The sequence below is a fragment of the Vulpes lagopus genome, chromosome 13 (assembly GCF_018345385.1).
Source record: "Vulpes lagopus strain Blue_001 chromosome 13, ASM1834538v1, whole genome shotgun sequence".
In the NCBI taxonomy this organism is placed as follows: Eukaryota; Metazoa; Chordata; class Mammalia; order Carnivora; family Canidae; genus Vulpes; species Vulpes lagopus.
The window spans coordinates 16149206-16166923 of NC_054836.1; the positions used below are offsets into that span (position 1 = coordinate 16149206).

At 41.9% G+C, this 17718-nt stretch overlaps 1 protein-coding gene across 3 annotated transcripts in view; it reads left to right on the forward strand.

The window, feature by feature from the left end:
- Positions 1-17718, forward strand: part of CDK14 (cyclin dependent kinase 14) — a 727523-nt gene that overhangs the window by 150032 nt on the left and 559773 nt on the right. For 2 of the 3 annotated variants that reach the window (XM_041727410.1, XM_041727411.1), the window contains exon 1: positions 10289-10484. The exons of the other annotated variant lie outside the window; for it this stretch is intronic. In XM_041727410.1, the coding sequence (XP_041583344.1) occupies positions 10394-10484 (91 nt within the window). In that variant the 5' untranslated portion in view covers positions 10289-10393. Of the gene's footprint in view, positions 1-10288; positions 10485-17718 lie in introns of those variants that run through there. 3 annotated transcript variants of the gene reach the window in all.

The window sequence follows — 17718 nt, forward strand, 5'->3', positions numbered from 1 at the left end:
CAGGCACTAAAAAGTTTTAGGCAAACTCAATTTACACGCTCGGGCCTGTCAACTGTGGGCTTCACTGTAGGGCAATCAGTTGGTCAGAGCCATGGAAGAAAGTGAGGAAAGAAAGGTAGGTATCTTGATAGTTATACACCTCAGTAGGTTGCCTCTCAGCCTTGCCAACTGCTGGCTTAGGATTCAGCTTTCTTGGGGCTGCCAAATCAGTTACTACTCAATTATGATTTTTCAACTTCCAAAATTATTTTGGTGCAGTTTCTTCTTTTATTATCTGTGTGTTCCTGGAGTTTTGCTTTAAAAAAGCCATTTAAACCATTCATGGTTGGGGATCCCTGGGTGGCGCTGCGGTTTGGCGCCTGCCTTTGGCCCAGGGCACGATCCTGGAGACCCGGGATTGAATCCCACATCGGGCTCCTGGTGCATGGAGCCTGCTTCTCCCTCTGCCTGTGTCTCTGCCTCTCTCTCTCCCTGTGTGACTATCATAAATAAATTAAAAAAAAAATTAAAAAAAAAAAACAACCATTCATGGTTCAATCAGTTAAGTGTCCAACTTTTGATCTCAGTTCAGATCATGATCTCAGAGTCATGAGTTTAAGACCCGAGTTGGGCCCAGTGTATTTTTATATATACATATAAATATGCAGTGTATTTATTTTATTTTATTTTTTTATTCATGACAGATACAGAAAGAGAGAGGCAGAGACAGAGGCAAAGGGAGAAACAGGCTCCATGCAGGGAGCCGGATGTGGGACTCGATCCCAGGACCATAGGATCACTCCCTGAAAGCCAAAGGCAGATGCGCAACCACTAAGCCACCCAGGTGTCCCTCATTATTTTTTTTTTTTTAACAACAACAAAAAATCCATTCACTATGATTTTATCGGTTGCTAAAAGGAACAGAAAGTACCATGAGTGTTGTCTAACATTTCTAATGGTAATTAAAGCATACCCAGCCTTTACTATATGATCACTAAAGTGTCTACTTTTTGGTCTTTGTCAAATTCACCAGACTATTTCATATCCATTCTACACTCAGACACCTTTCAGTTTTTTGAATGCACAATGTTCTTCCTTTGCCATCAGGCCCAAGTGCTTTTTCCTCTGCCAGGAACTCCTGCTTGCCACCTAACTACTTCTATGGCTCTTTCAGGTGTCAGTTTAGCTGGGATTCCTCAAGGTGGACATCTCTGACCGTCAGATTAAGGAGAAATCTCCTTGCTGCATGGTATTGAGAGCACCCAGTTCTTCCTCTATTTTAAAATGGGTTACCTTTTATTTTCCCTCACTTTCTTGTCAAGCTCTGCAGGCAGGGGCTATGACATGCTCCACTGCAGTGTATTGGCTCTTAGCACGGTGCCTGGGACATAGTAGGTGTCAAAATGCATTTGACCAAGAAACAGACTCTTAACTATAGAGAACAAACTGATGGTTACCAGAGGGGAGGTGGGTGGAGGATGGGTGAAATAAGTGATGGGGATCAAGGAGCGCACTTGTCATGATGAGCACTGGGTGATGTATGGAAGTGATGAATCACTATATTGTACACCTGAAACTAATATTACACTGTATGTTAACTAATTCAAATTTAAGCAAAAACTTGAGGGGATCCCTGGATGGCTCAGTGGTTCAGGGCGTGATCCTGGAGTCCCGGGATCGAGTCCCACATCGGGCTCCCTGCATGAAGCCTACTCCTCCTCTGCCTGTGTCTCTGCCTCTCTCTCTCTCCCTCTCCATCTCTCTGTCTCTCATTAATAAATACAATCTTTTTAAAAATAAACAAAAACTTGAAAACAAAATAAAAAATTAAAAAAGCAGCATTTGATAATTATCCAAGTGAAGACAAGTGAAATTACTTGCTTATGATAAGAAAATAGAGATAGTACTGGAAACCGATTCTCTCAATCCTTTCTGTTTAAGTCTATTGGCCAATTTCTGTTTTCTTGGTTTGTAGTTAGAAGAAATTAAATATACTTGATTAGGAAAAGATGATGATTTCTTAATTTTGTAGGTGGGAAGGACCAGGGTAATTGTCTGTTTCTCATTTATAGCTGAGAAAGCAAAGGATTTGTGATGCTAGATAGGTCATTACAGAAGTTTCTGGAACTGAGAATATCTTCTGGTTTCTAACTCTGTTTTCTTTTTTGCCATTTGGAACACACCTAGGATGTTATCTCTCCAACCTTACTGTCTTTTATGCTCCATAAATATTTCTCTCTCTCTTTTTTTTTAAAGATTATTTATTTATTTATTCATAGAGACACAGAGAGAGAGAGGCAGAGACACAGGCAGAGGGCGAAGCAGGGAGCCTGACGTGGGACTTGATCCAGGGTCTCCAGGATCATGCCCTAGGCTGCAGGCGGCGCTAAACCGCTGCACCACTGGGGCTGCCCTCCATAAATATTTCTATGTGGTGTTCTTTATCTGATTTTCATCAAATAACTACCATCATGTTGTTATCTAAGGGACTAAATCAACGATTCTTACTTGGTGGGGGTTGTACCAGAATCATGTTGGAGGTTTTTTTCAATCTACATGTGCCTCTTCCTCCTCTTGCCTCCCCAGTCCCTGCCTAGGATGTTCTAGAATGATCCTTTGAAAATGCTTCCCCAGTGCTACAGATTGTTTGTGTCCTCCCCAATTCATATGTTGAAACTTAATCCGCAATGTGATGGTATTTGGAGGATCTTTGGGAAATGACTAGGTTATGAGGATGAAGCTCTCATGAATGAGATTAGTGCCCTAAAAGATGTCCCAGGGAGCTTCCTCACCCCTTCTGCAATGTGAGAGCACGGTGAGTTGACCATGTCCAATCTGGAAGAGAGTTCTCACCTGACGTCCATCATGCTGGCTTCCTGATCTCAGACTTTCAGCCTCCAGAATTGTGGGAAATAAATTTCTGTTGTTTAAGAGCCACCCAGTGTATGGCATTCCATTTATAGCAGCCCAAACAGAGTAAGACACCAAATAACCCTAATATGACTATTCTCATAAGTGAGGAATTTTGTATTAAATATTAGTTATAACCAAATTGCATTTTATTAATCCATTACTCTGACACATGCTGTAATGGCACAAGTGATAGTTTTGGAATGTTTAGTTCTTTTACAAACACCAATTAGAGTAGAAAGGAGCCTCTTTTTCAAAGTCAGTTGTATTATCTTCCAGTATCATACTTTTAATATTTCCCGTAAGGTAGGAAACAACAAAATACAACATTGGGATTTAGGAGCTTTGATCTGTCTTTTAACCTGCTTGAGTTTGGCCAGTTTCTTGAACTTTCTCTGCTTCAGAAAAGCTCCTTTCTATACAATAAGGACAACCCTAATTTTACCCAAAGTATAGCAAAGGAAGAAGAAAATGTCATATATCATGCTACAAAAATGTTTATATATATATATTTTAAAGATCTTATTTACTTATTTATGAGAAACACAGAGAGGCAGAGACACAAGCAGAGGGAGAAGCGGGCTCCATGCAGGGAGGCCGATGTAGGACTTGATCCCGAATCCCGGGATCACGCCCTGAGCTGAAGGCAGACGCTCAACCCTTGATCCCCCCGGGCATCCCCAAAAATGTTTTATAAAAGAAAAGTTTTTGGTAACCAAACTCTGTCTCAATCTGTAAAACTGAAAGCTATGTAATGATTTTGGGGGTGGTCTCTTGGTATCTCTAGGCCCATTTTCCTGTGTAACATAGTGATAATGATAATGTCTCTTAGAGTAGTATAGGTTAAAATGAGATCATCAATTTATGGCCCATTATAAAACCATAAGTATTTTAATTACATTTAAAAATAATAAATAGGGCAGCCCTAGTGGCGCAGCGGTTTGGCGCCACCTGCAGCCCAGGGTGTGATCCTGGAGACCTGGGATGGAGTCCCATGTCGGGCTCCCTGCATGGAGCCTGCTTGTGTCTCTGCCTCTCTCTGTGTGTGTGTCTCTGATGAATAAATAAAATCTTAAAATAAATAAATAAATAAATAAATAAATAAATAAATAAATAAATAGTTTAGCTAGGGAATGTGATAAAAGAGCTGCATTTCTGAACTTAATTGCTCCTAACAGGACTTTTCTGAACTGACCAAAGGCATAAGGTTTTGATTCCCTAAAACATTAGCTTCTGACCACTTTCACATCCATATCTGGAGTTCAATTACAGGACTAGTCCCTGAAATTTATTTCTGATGGATATGGAACATGATGCATTGAAATTGATAACAGTCATAAATGGGGACCCTTTCTTAATGACACATCTGTATCACACACACAAACATTGAAGGGCCTCATTAAATGACTTGTATCTTAGAAATGGTGGTTGATATTTTCTTATATGGACTTACATTGTGCAAAATATATAATAATAGAAAACAGGAATGAAGTAACATTAATATTTATTTAAGCATGGTTTATTTTAATTTTTTAAAGATTTTATTTATTTATTCATGAGAGACACAGAGAGAGATGCAGAGTCACAGGCAGAGGGAGAAGCAGGCTTCCTGCAAGGAGCCCGATGTGGGACTCGATCTGGGGACCCCAGGATCACGCCCCGAGCCGAAGGCAGACACTCAACCGCTGAGCATCCCATTAAGCATGGTTTAATAGGACAGGGCAATTTACCAGTATTTCAATGCTGGTAGTTTATTTTCTTCAAAACTGTTCAGAGCTAACTTATACTTGACATTATTTGGATGTTTGGGCAGCTTCTTTGTTCTTACTATGGCCATTTGTAAGTAGATCAATTACTTAGGTCCCTAGGTCTCTTGAATATATGATGAACAAATATAGACAACCAGATAATCAGACAAATATATTTGTCTATATAGGTCTTATTTCTGCACAAGCTTGGAGTTTTGTGGCAACAGTGAGTGATTCTGAAAATGTAAAAAGGATTGAAATTAGGAGTCACTAGGCAATGGATGGCTGACAGAATAGGGAAAGGGGAAGATGGGGGGCTCCACTTAACCTGAGTGTGAATACACTGGTTTCTGCAAACTTCCATTTCCCTCCCCTTTTTTATTTTAATTTGCTCTATGTAAAAAGAAAAGAGAAATGAGAGAGAGAGAGAGAGAGAGAGAGAGAGAGAGAGAGAAAGAAATAGAAAGGAACACATAAGGCTAGATATTATCCAACAATTGGAACATAAAAGTTGGTGACAAGAGTTTCGGATTCCATGTACCGGTTTCACTATAACTCACTGGGAACTTGGTATAAGTCACTTAACCTTGTACTACTTCAGTTCCTGCTGGATATGTTAGAAAAAGGAGAATAATATTTGATCCTAAAAATAATTAACTAGGGTGACTGTTTAGATTTCTAAGAAGATATTTAATTATGTAAATTTCTACCACTTTAATAATTATAACCTGCTTATATGTCTTATTAATTACCCTTTGGCTAAATTCTAAAATTTTACCTTAATAAACATACATTTTCTCTCTTTAACTTCACTTTCCAACTCTATTCCCCACATCTTGGCATCCTTGTTTCATGGATTTTTTTTCTTTTACTGATAATATCTTTTCATACTGTTTTGGGTCAGTGAATCTGTTTCTGCTTTTGCTGGATTCTAGATTCTAATCAAATTCTCTGTATTTCATCTTATTTGGATTAGGATTCATTACCTTAAAATTTACTGCTAGCATATTAGCCTGCTTTTTTTCTTATATGGATGAGATCCATTTATAATAAAAGCATGATTTATGTATAACAGAACTAGAAATAATGTATCTTAAATTTCACATAATTTTTGTTGATTGTATTTTTCCATCTTACTTACATGTTAATTACTCCTCATTAATATGTCTGCCTTTTAGTACATAAGCTGCGAGAGGAGAGATTTCACCATTCAACTTAAAATCAGAATTTGGCAGCTATGAATAACTTTAGAGTTCAGCTGTTCAAGCCTGTCATTTTATAGGCAAGAAAGTGGGTATGGGGCAGCCCCAGTGGCGCAGCTGTTTAGCGCCACCTGCAACCCTGGGTGTGATCCTGGAGAGCCAGGATCGAGTCCCACGTCAGGCTTCCTGCATGGAGCCTGCTTCTCCCTCTGCCTGTGTCTCTGCCCCCCACCCCGTCTCTATGAATGAATAAATACAATCTTTAAAAAAGAAAAAAGAAAGTGGGTATGTCACTTAGTTACCTAAGGCCACACAACACTTAAGAGTTGGATCTAGAACCCGCTAGTGGTAGATCTTTAGCCACTGTTGCTACTACTCAATGTCTAATCAATACATATGCATGCTTTAATTGATGAGTTTGATTAAGGTCAACTCATGCTGGGTTCAGTCTCTAGGTAAGCTTATCTGTTTGTACTCAGATACGGCACCTTTAATTCAGGCCAGCCAAAACCATAACCTTGTGAACCAGAAGTTCAGATGGAGAACTGGCACAGACCCATCCTCCTACTGAAAATACATATGCCACACAGATGCTGGATAGTCATCTTTGTTTCTGAGGACAACACATCACTTCTCAGTGGCAGCAATACATTCTATACTCATTTGATATTTAATTTACATCCACTATGAAATAGACATTGTACTTTTGTATCTAGGGTCCCTGCCCTCAGTGAACTTACAATCTAGGATGAAGACATATTGTGAAACAAATAACTGTTTAAAGAGTTGAATCCTATAAGTGTACACATTTTAAAAGCATCCAGTTAAACATTTCCTTCTTTGTGTCAGTTTTTTGCAAAATTAACCATTTTTAACATATAACCAACAAAGGAAATTATTAAGCATATAATGGAAAGTTGGTTATTCATATTTGATAAGGTTTATTTGGTCCATTACTGTCTCTCCTATTAGGTATGCTATTGTAATTAGGTGAAGATTTTTTTTTTGAAGGTGGGAAAGCTGAAGTTTTGGAGTGGGATAGATGAAAATGAAGTAAATATTATTATGTTTTAAGTTAGTATTGTTGTTAGTATTTATAAGTAATGCATTCTTTGGGTAAAACATTCAAATTATACTTAAAGGTATAAAGGGTAAAGGGAACATTCTATTCTGGGTATCCATATTTAACGACTCTTGGTTCTCTTTAAATTTTTACTTATTTATTTCTTAAAGATTTTATTCATTTATTTGAAAGAGAGAGAATGTGCGCGAAGGGCAGGAGAGGAAGAGAGAAAGAATCTCAAAGGGATTCCATGCTGAGTGGGGAGTCCTATACAGGGCTCCATCCCATGACCCTGAGATCATGGCCTGAGCAGAAATCAAGAGTCAGATGCTTAAACAGCTGAGCCACCCAAGTGTCCCTGTGTTTTTTCGGAGAATTTTTTAAGTTTTTTTTTTTTTTTTTAATTTTTATTTATTGATGAGACACACACACACACACAGAGGCAGAGACACAGGCAGAGGGAGAAGCAGGCTCCCTTCTAGAAGCTTGATGCGGGACTAGATCCCAGGACTCTGGGATCATGCCCTGTGCCAGAGGCAGACATTCAACCACTGAGCCACCCAGGTCCTGCCCCTTTAGAGAAATGTTATTTTATTTTTCTTTTTAAAGATTTTATTTATTTATTCATGAGAGACACAGAGGAGAGGCAGAGGGAGAAGCAGGCTCCCTGCAAGGAGCCCGATGTGGGACTCGATCCCGGGACTCCAGGATCACTCCTGAGCCGAAGGAAGACGATCAACCACTGAACCATCTACATGTCCCTAGAGAAGTTTTCTATGCACCTAGAAACATATGTATATTTCCTCCCACAAATGAGTTAATGATTAATATTTTTGTTGATTGTGTTTTATTCACTTACCTTAGACATATTTATACATAAATACATATTCATCTCATTTAAAAAATGTTTACGTGGTATACCTTTGTTTGCACATACCATGATTTATTCAAGCAGAAGTTGACCTTTTAAGAACTTGGGAATAGTAAATACTAGGGAGGTTGAATGGAGAATCTATATGTGTATTTATTTATTTTTATTTTTTTAATTTATTCATGAGAGAGAGAGAGAGGCAGAGACACAGGCAGAGGGAGAAGCAGGTTCCACGCAGGGAGCCTGATGTGGGACTTGATCCCGGGACTCCAGGATCACACCCTGCCTGGAAGGCAGGCGCTAAACCGCTGAGCCACCCGGGGATCCCCGTATATTTATATTTATTTACTATATGAAATAGTTATTGTCAAGGTGAATAGGATAGCCACAGACATATAGTAGTCAAAGTTTTTTTTTTTTTAATTTTTATTTATTTATTTATGATAGTCACAGAGAAAGAAAGAGGCAGAGACACAGGCAGAGGGAGAAGCAGGCTCCATGCACCGGGAGCCCGACGTGGGACTCGATCCCGGGTCTCCAGGATCGCGCCCTGGGCCAAAGGCAGGCGCCAAACCGCTGCGCCACCCAGGGATCCCAGTAGTCAAAGTTTATTAAATTTATAACTTTCTTCATCTTTGTTGACTCGTAGATAGAATCCTTAAGTCTTCCGATTGGCTGTTTTTTGTCTTTTCATTCATAGCTGCTGATAACTTTCTCCCTAACTAACCCCAGGAAGTGGTAAAAGTCAAACTTTTTCCTGTCTGAGGACATACTTGGTGCTGTCTGTAATATCTAAATATGGTCACTAGGACCGAACATCCTTGCATTTTCACTCATACTGACTTTCTTGATGAATTCCCCACCCTCCTTTTTGCTGCCCACTTGGCTTAACTTCCTGTCTTTTATCAGCAGCAATCTATCAAGACCCTATAACGTGCTGGGTGCAAAGCAGAACAAATCGAAGTGTTCTATCTCACAATTTAAGGAAGGCAGGGGGCTAGTTTTTGTTTCAAGATAAAAATCTTTTAACAAAACACAAACTCCCCAAAACTTCCTTTAAACCAAACAGCATTGTCACACGCTCACAAGCTCTTATTACTTACACAGCCGGATGACTCAAGATTACTAAATTTCTATTCATAAGGAGTTTGCTGGCCCCAAATCAACATTCTGCCCTCCCCCATTTTCCTTCTCTCTCCCCTGGGAGACTGAACGTGGAGCCCTAAGCTGCACCACGTCTTAATAGAATGAAGACGATGTGTGTTTGCTGCCTGAACTGTTTGTTCTGGGATTTTCGTAAAGCCTCTCTCACCCCCACCCCCCTCCTTTTTAAAATTTATTTTTTGAGGTGGGGGAAGAGGAGGTCAGAATCTTTTCGGCCTCTAAGTCTTCCAGTTTGGAAATATATTCTAAAATTGGCAAAGAGACGAAGGACTTTGTTTGCTATGGACTGTGGCCCTGGGTTTTCATACCAGAAATTAGCTGCACGCACGTTCCCATCAGCCGCGCGGCCTGGCACAGGGGCGAAGAGAGCAGCATCAGCCCTGCCTGGGGGGGGGGGGGGGGGGGGTTGCAGTCGACGCTGCTACCTTTGCACTTGACTCCCCTTAAAAAAACGGCCCACTTTTCCCTTTGGATCTTTCACTTCACTGCCTTCTTGGCAAACTGGGGGGGGGGGGGGGGGGGAGTCACCGCCCAACCTGAGTGGTCCCCAGGCCTCTCCATTCCCGTGACCCAGAGGCAGCGGTGGCGGCCACCCCCGCCCCCAACGCCTCGCTCATTTCACGCGCGTTCGTGGCGAGGGGGAAACCACTCCCGTAAGCGACCCTGTGGGCGGGGGCCTCCCCGCGGCGCGAGCCCGAGCGCCCAGTCGGCTCGCAGCCCTGCGCGATCGGGGCCCTCGGCCGGCCGGGTGCTGGGGCGGGCGGGGCGGGCGGGGCGGCCGGGAGGGGGCGCGGGCTGCGAGCCGGGGGCCGAGCTCCCGTTGGGGTCCCGCGCTCGGGGTCCCCTGCCCCGGGAGGGGCGCTGCGGGGCGGGGCGGGGCGGCCGGGAGGGGGCGCGCGGGGGCGCAGCCGGGCGGGGCGGCCGGGAGGGGGCGCGGGCTGCGAGCCGGGGGCCGAGCTCCCGTTGGGGTCCCGCGCTCGGGGTCCCCTGCCCCGGGAGGGCGGGGCGGGGCGCTGCGGGCGGCGGCTCCCTCTCGCCGATGCCCGAAGGTCGGGGCTGAGAACTTCTCCCCGCCCGGCCCGCGCCTGGGCGACCCCGTCCCGCACCCCGTCCCCGGCCGCGCCCCCCACTGCCGGCCTCCGACCGCGCGGCTCCCGGTTCCCAAGGAGGGAAGATGAGGCGGGCGGCGCGGCGCGGGGCCCCCGGCACCACGTAGGACGCCCCCGCCCGGCCAGCCCGGCCCAGGCCCGCGCCGAGCCTGCAGCCCCCGCCGCCGCCGCCGCCGAGCCCGGCCCGAGGAGGAGGCGGAGGCGGAGGCGGAGGCGGAGGCGGAGGCGGAGGCGGAGGCGGAGGCGGAGGCCGAGGCGCCGCCTTCCCCTTGCCGCGCGCCCTCGCCGTTGTCTGCGCTCCGCTCTGGACCAGTTCGGGGAAGTTGCCGGAGCCCCGCGTCGCCCAGATGTGCGACCTCATTGAGCCGCAGCCGGCCGAGAAGATCGGCAAGATGAAGAAGTTGCGGAGAACTTTGTCGGAGAGTTTCAGCCGCCTGGGTGAGTGGCGCGCGGCCCCGGGCAGCGCGGGGGCCTCGGGCGCCGCCTCCTCCCCGCGCTCCGGGCGCCTCCGCTGCGGGCGGGCGGGCGGGCGGGCGGGCGAGGGTGCGCTGCGGGCGGGCGCACGGCGGAGCGGCGGTGCTGGGACCCGGGGCGGCGGGGGCGCAGGGGAGGCGGCCCTCCCGCTCCGGGTCTGGGGGCTCGTTCGCGAGGATCTCGAGCCTCCGACTTGGGTCCCGTCTCCTCGCCTCTAGCGCTCGGGCTCTCGCGCCGCGGCGGGCAGGCGACGGGACGCCCCGGGCCCCGCTGCGCTCCCGGCTGCGCGCCCGCCTAGGTCACTTGCTATTTTTTATTTTATTTTTTTTATTTTTATTTTTTTTGCGCGCAGGCTTTGCTCTGAGGTGTTTAGTCAATAATTCAGCTTTGGAAACTGGTGAGACGTTGAGCCGTGCCTTGGTATTGTTTGACCCATCCAAGCCGAAGGGAAGTGGGGCAGCTACCTTGGGACCTTTTGTTCGGTACTTCGGGTCCTCGAAAGCGAGATTTGGCTGTTCCGTCCCGAGCTCTCCGGAGCTTTCCGTTGCAGCAGATAAAATGCGCGCCGTGAACTTCTCTGCACATTTAGGGAAAAGTCTCCCGAACTTCTTACATTTGCTACATCTCCGGAGCTATTGTCTTTCAAGCAAGCAACCAACCAATCTACAAATAAAAACCGACTGAGAAATGTTTAGGATATTTAAGAATAAATCCATGGCACAGACATAACAGGGTGACACCACTATGACGGGAATGGGTTTGTTAGCCTTTTAGGGTTGGCCGCGGAAAACCCCTTTTGACCTGAAGACGGCAGCTGCTCTTTTCTAACATTGTAACTTTCATTTATTTATATAGGTAACCGTTTTCAGGAGGAAAATCATACAAGCACTAAAAATAACCCCTCAGATTCCCTAAGAAACCTTCTAGCCTTTGTTTCGCTTGTTTAACATGTCATCCATGTTAATGAAGGTGTTAATGGAAATTAAGCATAAGGTACTTAATTCCTTAAAATAAACCCTTGGGGTGCGTATGAGTATTGTAGTCGTCCTTCCATCCCTTCCTTTAAAAAATCATTATATAAGTGCACTCTAAAATATGCAAACTTTGTTCAAGTAAGAGAAAATATAGATTAAAAATTTAGCCTCGTTTTCTTTGTTGTCCTTTACTTACAATTTCCTATTGGTATACAAAATCTTTCCCCCAATGACTGTAAAGTAATGGTGTGAAACCAGTATTTAATCCTGGTTTTACTTATTACATGTATTGGATATTTGCAGTTTCACTTTTACTTAGTGATGCAAATGAAGTTTGAAGCCAAGGAGAATGTGAGAGAGAGCAAGGTGTGTTGAGTTGGTTGGTGTACATTTTTAAGGAGGTTGTTCGGTGGGGACCCAAACCATCACAGAGGTAGCAGGTTCTGGAGTCCATTAAGTCTTGTTCTAAAACACATTAACTCTATATTTACTAATGCTAATGACTCTGTTGGAGCCCTTCCAGTTTTGTGTTAAATAATTCATTGCAGTTGAATCTCAGTAAGAAACCAAAGACATTAATTTAAAAATTCCTTATGTTTAAGCAAATTCAAGATTTTGATCGACAATCAGTAAAATTTGGATTAACTACAATGCCGGCAAATGGGGTATTACAGTTAATTGGATTTCCTAGCTTACTGAGACTTAGTGATGTGAAACTCCTTTTGATTCCAGCACTTGTTAAAATATCTAGTAGATTTTACTTCTTCCTTCTCAGAAGCAGTAGAGTGCAGTGGACATAACTGATTATTTCTTGTATTGATAGAGGGTCATGATTCTGAATAGTGACTCTCATTCTGGAATACTGTAAAAGGAGATGAAGAGATTGTATGTGGTTATGCTTGTATAGCAAACCCAAGGCATATAGGAAGTGGGATTACAGAAAAATGAACCTTTGTTTTCTAAATGATTTATTTGCAAGATTAAAAAGCAATAAAATCAGTTCGATGATGTAAAGATGTTAAGGTACTCGAGGCTACTGAATTGAGTTTTTATTTTTAAAAATATTTATTTATTCATTCATTCATTCATTCATTTATTTATTCATGAGAGACACAGAGAGAGAGGGAGAGAGAGACACACACACAGGCAGAGGGAGAAGCAGGCTCCATGCAGGGAGCCTGATGTGGGACTTGATCCCGGAACGCCAGGATCAGCAGGCGGTCAACCCCTGAGCCACCCAGGGATCCCCTGAAATGAGTTTTTAATATGGAATTATATAGTGAATAGATTAAGGGTGTTGGCTGTGTGTGTCAGACCACTGGGGATTTCCCATCTTGCCACTTGTAGCTATGTGACCTTGGACAGGTCCCTCAACTTTTGAGCTTCAGTTTTTCACGTACAACTCAGTTTTGTTATTGGCACTCGGTGGAATAATGCATATCATGTCCTGTATGGTATGTAGGGCAGACTCAGTAGATGTTCATAATGTGTTATTATCATTATTGGTGATCACATCATATTGACGTAATTGATCTTCTAGGTGGGAAGAAAGAGAAGGGAAGTGGCTACTGACTTTACAGTATAAAAACTGGATGGGTTTTGAAGTTAGTCTGGATTTGGTCTGGATTTGAACCTTGTTTTCTGAGCTTGCTGTGTGCTTTAGGCAACTAGTGGAGTATCCACAAACCCCAGAGTCCACATGTATCAATTTTCTTAAGGTTGTTGTGAAGAATAAATCAGGTAGGATACATAAAGTATCTAGTGTAATACTGGGGGTTCTCCCTTCCCATGTCTGTTTATCCCCCCCATCATCCTCCTTTCTTCATTGATACTTAAGGAGGAGATCAAAGAGTGAATGGTTTATTCTTTAAACAATTTTTTAAAAAAGATTTTATTAATGTGAGACCCACAGAGAGAGAGAAGCAAAGACACAGGCAGAGGGAGAAGCAGACTCCATGCAGGGAGCCCAAAGACGTGGTGCTCAATCCCTGGTGTCTGGGATCACGCCCTGGGCTGAAGGCAGGCGCCCAACCGCTGAGCCACCCAGGCATCCCTGAATGGTTTATTCTTCTTGCATAATCCAACATCTCAATATATTCATTCCCTTTAACCAACCTATGATGGTTTTAGAAATAAACATACTGACTGAATTTTGCTTTTCTGGTATGATTCAAAAGTGTAGCTTGTTATATGGTAAAATAAATATTATTGTTTGGCTATGAGAAATTAATCATTCATCTATAGAAAATGAGGATAACTTTTGAAAGTATGTGCTATTCAATGGTTATTTTTTTTTTTTGGTTATTATTAATAATTATTTTGAATGTATAAAAGTGGTAATGCTAATGTTTAATTTATTCACACATGAATAAACACACCAACTTTATCACTACCCATCCCAGGTTCAGCTGATTTGAGATTACTGTATTATATAAGGTCTAATAAAACACATTCGCTTTCAAGCCATAGCACTCTAATTTACGACATCTGCCAGAAAGTGACTATAATATTTACAGTTCTTTTATAAGATGGGTGTAATTGGATTTCAAAGTCATCCACTGATTTCAGTGGTGAGTGTTTATTGTTTTCTGCTAAATAGTGTCAGTGTGTTACTTATTTAGGAACTACTGTAGTTGTCTCACTTTTTTTTTTCTTTTAAAATTTGGTTAGCATAAATAATGACAAATGGGAACTCAGTTGTTAAAAAGTTTTTATTAAAATAAAACTTTTTTCCTTTCCTTCTTTCCTTCTTTCTTTTAATTTTTGAATGAATGACAGCCTAGCAGGAGGAAGGCTTTCTGTAATATCTGGTATAAGATTAATGTAAAACTGGCATTTCTTCATATTCATATGAATGCCTTTCTTCATGCTTCTTTAGGTTAACTCAGAGAAAGGAAGTCTATACTCTGTGATATTTGAGATGGACCCCATGTATACCATTTCTTTAAAAGATGTAGTTTGTGGGAGAACTGAATGAAAGAAAGAGGCTATGGTTACACTGAATTTTGGGGTTTGTTACCTTGTGCTGAAAGTGTGTAATGTAGGGTCCACTTTTGATAAGTCCATTCTTTAGGGTAAAAGTTCAGCCAGAGAATTTAAGTATAGTACCAAGTTCTGTTCCAATGTAGTTTAAAAAGAATTTAATTTGAAAACTATATAATGGAATTTATGTCTATGACCCTCTCATAAGAGAAAATAGTGTATGGTGTTGATATGCCAAAACTTTAGTGTGTCTCAGAATGTTGGAGGCTATCGTTTTGCCATTGAGGTAGAACTCATTGACTCAACAAATAATTTTTGAGTACCTTCTAGGTTCTAGATATTGTGCTGACATCCAGTGGCCATTGTTACCAGTCCTCAAGGACTTTAAGAGAAGACAGGCCAATGAATGAGCATTGACAATATAGAGTGACAAATTTTACCAGGAAGATTAGCATAATTTGCTGTTGGAGAGCATAGGAGGGGCACCACTTTAGTCTTGGTGAGATCATGAAAAGCTTTCTAGGGAAAGCACTGTGTGAGCAGAGGACTGAATAGAATATCTGATGATCTTTTTTTTTTTTTTAAAGATTTTATTTATTCATGAGACAGAGAGAGAGAGAGAGAGGCAGAGACATAGGCAGAGGGAGAAGCAGGCTCCATGCAGGGAACCCCGACGTGGGACTCGATCCCGGGTCTCCAGGATCACGTCCTGGGCGTCCTGGGCTGAAGGCAGCGCTAAATCGCTGAGCCACCCGGGCTGCCCGAATATATGATTATCTTAAATGATTTAATATATGCCGCTTTGTTAACCCATAAAAATGTAATATGCTTGCTATTCCAAGATATCTTTGAAGACAATTGTGAGTTTACGTTTACATAAATGATTAATGACAATCAGGGAGAGTAATCAATAATGAGATGTTGTGTGCTTGTTTAGGTCAGAGTTCATTCATCAATGACCTGATGAATATTTGGCAAAGACATCATTAATTGGCCTTTGTTGTTACTGTTAACTGCTGTTCAGGGCAAGGATTCAATATTCGTAAGAAAATGTATCAGCTGTCAATCTATGTGAACCCATAGATTTTTTTGTGTCTTAAAATGTTCTCCCCTATGGTATCTTGGGCTTGAGAATAGAATGCAGGGGAGAGAATCTAGCTTCCTGCTCCTTATATTTTAGAAAATCACCTGCAATTCCCTCTTCTATTTCTTACTTCTCTTTCTGCCCTCAGACCCCACCCCGTTATCTAGAATGGTGAGGGAATTGGCAGGACTTAGGTGGCAAAAAGGAAACAGTCCTTTCCAGATGTCAAAGACATTTTACATTTTTGCTTTACTCATCTCTTAGCTTGAGGGTCTTCATTCGTGTTTGCAGTTACCCAAAGGATAGTATCAACTGTAATTCTTATTGGATGCTTTGCTTACGAAAACCCATGACTAAATTTGAGAACTTTTATCATGTCCAAGGTAAATATAGAAAGTTTGTGCTGTGAATTATAGGCCTTGCTGCTTCATATCTTGCATGACAGCCACATAATTTTTCATTAGTCCTTGTTAAATGATCTAGGTATGAGGCTGTACAGTAATTTACTTTGTATTTGAAATCAATGAGCTAATTCTTTTTCCAAAAAGAACTGAAGGTGCTTGCCTGTATTTACGTAGTTCACTAATATTTTATCTAGGAATCACTACTCAAGTATGTTGATTAGAGGACATGCCTTAGATTTGAGGGAAGTGAGGATTGGAGGATTGTAGTTTAGTAACACGATTGACTGGTATTTAAAGAAAGCTTTCTAGATTAGAAGTTTTACATTCTAAGTTGAAATATAACTATTAAGTATCATCTAGGCTCTTAATAACTTTCTATTGAAATAACTTATTTTAGACTTAATATAAATTAAAGCAAATATGTAATAAAATGTGTGTCAGTAATTGAATGCAAAATAAGTCATTTGAGACTTGAAAGGGCTGTCTTTTAATTTTTCATTCAGAAGAAGCTGTCCTCTTATAGAACAAGTGGAGAAATTTATTACAGATCAGTTTCTTAAGCAAAAAAGAGAGGAAAACTAAGAATTAAACTTTCAGAAACATTTCATCTTCCTCAATCTACCTTCATCTCCCTCAACTTCCCAAAACCACATCTATAGTATGAAACAGAAAATATCCTTTTTAAGATGCTAGACTATATAGTATAAGCTCTGATAAGATAGCTCCAGTTTAAGAACATGACTTCTCTCGAGGATCCCTGGGTGGCTCAGCGGTTTAGAGCCTGCCTTTGGCCCAGGGCATGATCCTGGAGCCCAGGATCAAGTCCCATGCCGGGCTCCCTGCATGGAGTCTGCTTCTCCCTCTGCCTGTGTCTCTGCCGCTCTCTCTCTCTGTGACTCTTGTGAATAAATAAATAAAATCTTAATTAAAAAAAAAAAGAACATGACTTCTCTCAGAGCTTAATTGCCAACCTAATTTGCTTTCCATGGCTTTTGTTCAGAACATAGCTTTCCAAGTAAGAGCTACACAAGTTCTCCTATCCCTACTAGAACTGTCTAGTATAGACCAGTAAACACCTATGCACAATTCTATAAACTGGAAACATTTCTCCAACTATTGATTTCAGCAAAATTAGCTCCTTTGTGCATTCTCCTTGATATGAAACATTCTAAGTAATTGTAGGTTTTAAGGAACTTGGTGTTTGCCAGCAACACATGAAATACTTCTCTTTCTTTTTAGAGTAATAAAATTCCAATTCTGAAGCCATGCATATTTAAATATTTGCTAACCCCTATAAAATATTCTGAATGTATTGTTTCCATTGGTAATACTTTGTTATAAAATTGATCATGTTGAAATGTTTGAATTATGTTTCTGCAGTGCTTATTTTACATGCTTAGTCTTTCATCACCATATTTAAACTTCTCGGCATGAAAATCTCATTCGGGGCACTGTGCAGAGTGGGTGTCATCCTGACAATTGGTTTGGGAGGACCACACACCATGCATAATGATATATGTTCAAAACCCAGAAGTTGAAGGGGAAATTTCTTTAAGATTACTTTTTGATTCTTCATATTTTCATTAAAACATTTTTCCTACTAAAGAAGAGATAGGGGAAAGATATGCATACTTTTTTTCCATACTTGGGAGGCTTGTCCATTTACATATTTATGAAAGTGTTTCACAAAGATGCATGCTGTGCAATTCTCTGTCTCATTTGCAGCTTTCCTTTTTGTATCATAACATTGTTAT